The sequence below is a fragment of the Ciona intestinalis genome, unplaced genomic scaffold, assembly GCF_000224145.3.
Source record: "Ciona intestinalis unplaced genomic scaffold, KH HT000647.1, whole genome shotgun sequence".
NCBI classification, from domain to species: Eukaryota; Metazoa; Chordata; class Ascidiacea; order Phlebobranchia; family Cionidae; genus Ciona; species Ciona intestinalis.
The window spans coordinates 2,013-5,415 of NW_004190968.1; the positions used below are offsets into that span (position 1 = coordinate 2,013).

The 3,403-nt window shown below is 37.1% G+C and overlaps 1 protein-coding gene and 1 long non-coding RNA gene across 2 annotated transcripts; both read left to right on the forward strand.

The window, feature by feature from the left end:
- Positions 1-1,574, forward strand: LOC113475494. The gene is made up of 3 exons (XR_003397240.1): positions 1-56; positions 644-816; positions 1,093-1,574. It is a non-coding gene; the product is annotated as an uncharacterized LOC113475494 (long non-coding RNA).
- Positions 1,575-1,848: 274 nt separating this feature from the next.
- LOC100184066 (nuclear transcription factor Y subunit beta-like) lies at positions 1,849-3,003 on the forward strand. The gene is made up of 3 exons (XM_026839679.1): positions 1,849-1,992; positions 2,314-2,416; positions 2,779-3,003. Exons 1-3 carry the CDS (start codon positions 1,922-1,924, stop codon positions 3,001-3,003), a joined length of 399 nt encoding a protein of 132 aa, XP_026695480.1. The 5' UTR covers positions 1,849-1,921.
- Positions 3,004-3,403: the final 400 nt, after the last annotated feature.

Here is a 3,403-nt window from a genome sequence, read left to right on the forward strand (position 1 = left end):
AATTTTCTTACGGCAATCCCGTGGAGTTTAAAGGGAAAACATTTAAAATATCATTCGTGAGTATTTGTTTTTCATTGAAAATAGCTTTTTTGTATGAAAACTAATAGAGTTAAACTATAAAAATTCTTAAACTTGGGGTCCCCAATACACATGGACCCTCTAGATCTGTTTTCGACACTGTGACACATTGTTAAAGCACCTATACCACAGATAATTTCATGAAAAAATACATAGTAATTAGTAACTATTATAAAGGCATGAAACTGAATGTATTCAAATGTATTTATTAATTAAAGTTGCTCTGCCAAGTAAAGATAAATGAATGAATGAATCTTACTTTATCCTCGCCTGGACAGAAATGACAGTCGCCTGGAAAGAAATTAGAAATGACAGAAATGACAGTCGCCTGGACAGAAATGACACTCGCCTGGACAGAAATGACACTCGCCTGGACAGAAATGACACTCGCCTGGACAGAAATGACACTCGCCTGGACAGAAATGACAGTCCCCTGGACAGAAATGACAGTCGTTATCACACTTTATCACACAGGTTTAACACCTTTTGCTAGATTACGAGTTACCATGTATGTTACTTTGTGGGTAATTATAAATGTCATTCATCCAACTATAATGCATTGCAGGAGTTACTTGACCCAGCTAACACCTATAGCAGCCACCAGCACTTCAATGCAACCTTGTTATGTCAACTCCAACAATGATAAAGTCTATCTACCAAACTACTTGAATATTAACCCTGGGATTCCTGCTTTAATGGATTTATCAGCAAGGGCCATCAATCTTTCAACTTATAAAGGTAAACAATATTGTATAACAGCGAGGTAATTATATAATGGGGATGTAGGTCTGTTACCAAAACATCCAGGGTGCTACCATTTAGACCCCACTGAAGCAGTTTATAGACACTTAATAATAGAGATTCTATTCTATAACGGTGAGGTCTTCAGTGAGGCACACCTGAGACCTAGGATGTAGGTATATTACCCCAACACCCAGGGTGCTACCATCTAGACCCCACTGTGGCAGGTTATAGACACTCATTCAAAGCCATTCTATTGTTTATTAATTCTAGATTCATTGTTGTTTGACCGACTTCCAAAGAATGTTTATGACATCATAATTGATCCCACCGGACATTGCAATTGTTGCAAAAATAAACTATTTTGGTCAGTTTTTGTAAAATCGGTGGGACATGCGGACTTTGTATCACTGGATGGTGGTGTTACCACCTCGCTGCATTATCTGGTTTTCTGTTGTAGTTCTTTGTGTTTAGATTCTTTTAAGTAGTTGTTTATGCATTGTTCATGCAATTGGCAATGAGCCCTTGTCTAGCCACCAAGTAAACTTGCCCGATACTGTATCTGTGTACTTGTAAACTAAAAAAAGGGATAAAATAAAGCAAGATATCTTGAACTGTATCACGACTTGTATTGAAGAAGTTTTGCAAAAATGCACCAAACCTACAATTCAAGTTCTTTCTCTTTTTTAGTCAGTGTTTCTATATTTTGTAAGCTCTACAACGATGTGAGAAATACAACAGATCACATGGGAAAATATTTATATTTGATCGTTTAGTTAAAGTAGTAGTATCCATAGACCATAATTAAACCCCTTTAAATAGAACAAATATATAACTTTTTGGAAATGGAAACACTGTTCAGTAGTCGCACGAAAATTGGCAAAATGACAATGTTATTAAAAAGTTGTTCGCGGTTTTACATAAAGATACTTGTGCATTTTAAACCCTAAAAATTAATAGATTGCGAGCCGTAGTCATTTTATAATAAAAAACATTTATACGCACTATTACAAACCGAATATGTATTGAAATTTAAAGGTATATATTCGTTGCCTGGCTTTAGTGTCCTTTGCATTTTGCGTGATTCTTATTACCACCGAAAATGGACAACGCTTCTTTCGCAGCTGATTTCTTGCAACTTGAAGATCAAGAAGAAGAAGTGGCGGAACAAAGGTGAAAATCTCCCATTATAAAATCTTACTTTTAATGGTGTGCAGAGTACACTTGATTTGAATAAGTTTAAACCATAATTTGGTCAATACCAATTGGGTGCTAGTGAAGAATCTCCCCCCCACCTTATTTACCAACTACTAACCCCCATACCCACAAACCTCCAACACTTTCCACCAGCATATTCTACTATGTACTGAATGATTCTTTACTAGTGCCGCCAATTAATTTAACAGTGGGTGAGTTCTTGTCACTTCTGTATTAATCTGCAGACTTATTTAATTACATTTTAAACTTAATTAAAAAGCCATATTCACCTAACAGGCCAAGCAATGAACAAAAAGGACAATTTCGTGAACAAGATATTTATTTACCAATAGCTAACGTGGCTCGTATTATGAAGAATGCTGTGCCAAGCAATGGCAAGGTTGGTTGGTTTGGTTTTGATCGTTTGTTTATTTGTATTGTGGAACTCTGTACTTGATAGATTGTTGTGTTTATAAGTCATTTGTACAGACTATTGAACAAAACACTTTATGACTTGGTATATAAAAAGCTTTTTTGGTATTTATTTGTGTACCAAAACATAGGGAACCTCATTGATTAATTTGGTGAATGCAATATACTTTGGCTCTGTTTGTTTGTATAGACACCTAACAGCAGGGTAAGATCTGGGGTTACATTGTTAAAATATAGTTACCCTCATAGTTGTCAAACATGGGGAACCTCATTGCTGGATGTGGTGAATGCAATATTCGCAGTCCTTAACAATATGGTTATAATCTTTAGATAGCAAAGGACGCGAAGGAATGCGTGCAAGAATGTGTTTCTGAATTCATCAGCTTCATAACATCGGAGGCTTCTGAAAGATGCGCTCAGGAAAAACGTAAAACAATCAATGGAGAGGATTTGTTGTTTGCCATGGCAACACTGGGATTTGATCCTTACCTGGAACCACTGAAAGTTTTCCTTCAAAAGTACAGAGATGTAAGTTCAATATTCTGTTTTAAATAGTGGGTCGGAATGAGATACTGGCATCGTATGTCTATATTTTGCTGAAGACCTCACCCTCAAGATAGAATTTCTGTTATAGAGTGTCTATAAACTGCCTCTGTGGGGTCTAAATGGTAGCACCCTGGGTGTTGGGGTAATAGACTTACATCCCAGGTCTCAGGTGTGCCTCACTGAAGCCTCACCCTCAAGATAGAATTTCTGTTATAGAGTGTCTATAAACTGCCTCTGTGGGGTCTAAATGGTAGCACCCTGGGTGTTGGGGTAATAGACTTACATCCCAGGTCTCAGGTGTGCCTCACTGAAGACCTCACCCATATAAAATAGAATCTCTATTATTAAGTGTCTATAAACTGCCTCAGTGGGGTCTAGATGGTAGCACCCTGGGTGTTGGGGTAATAGA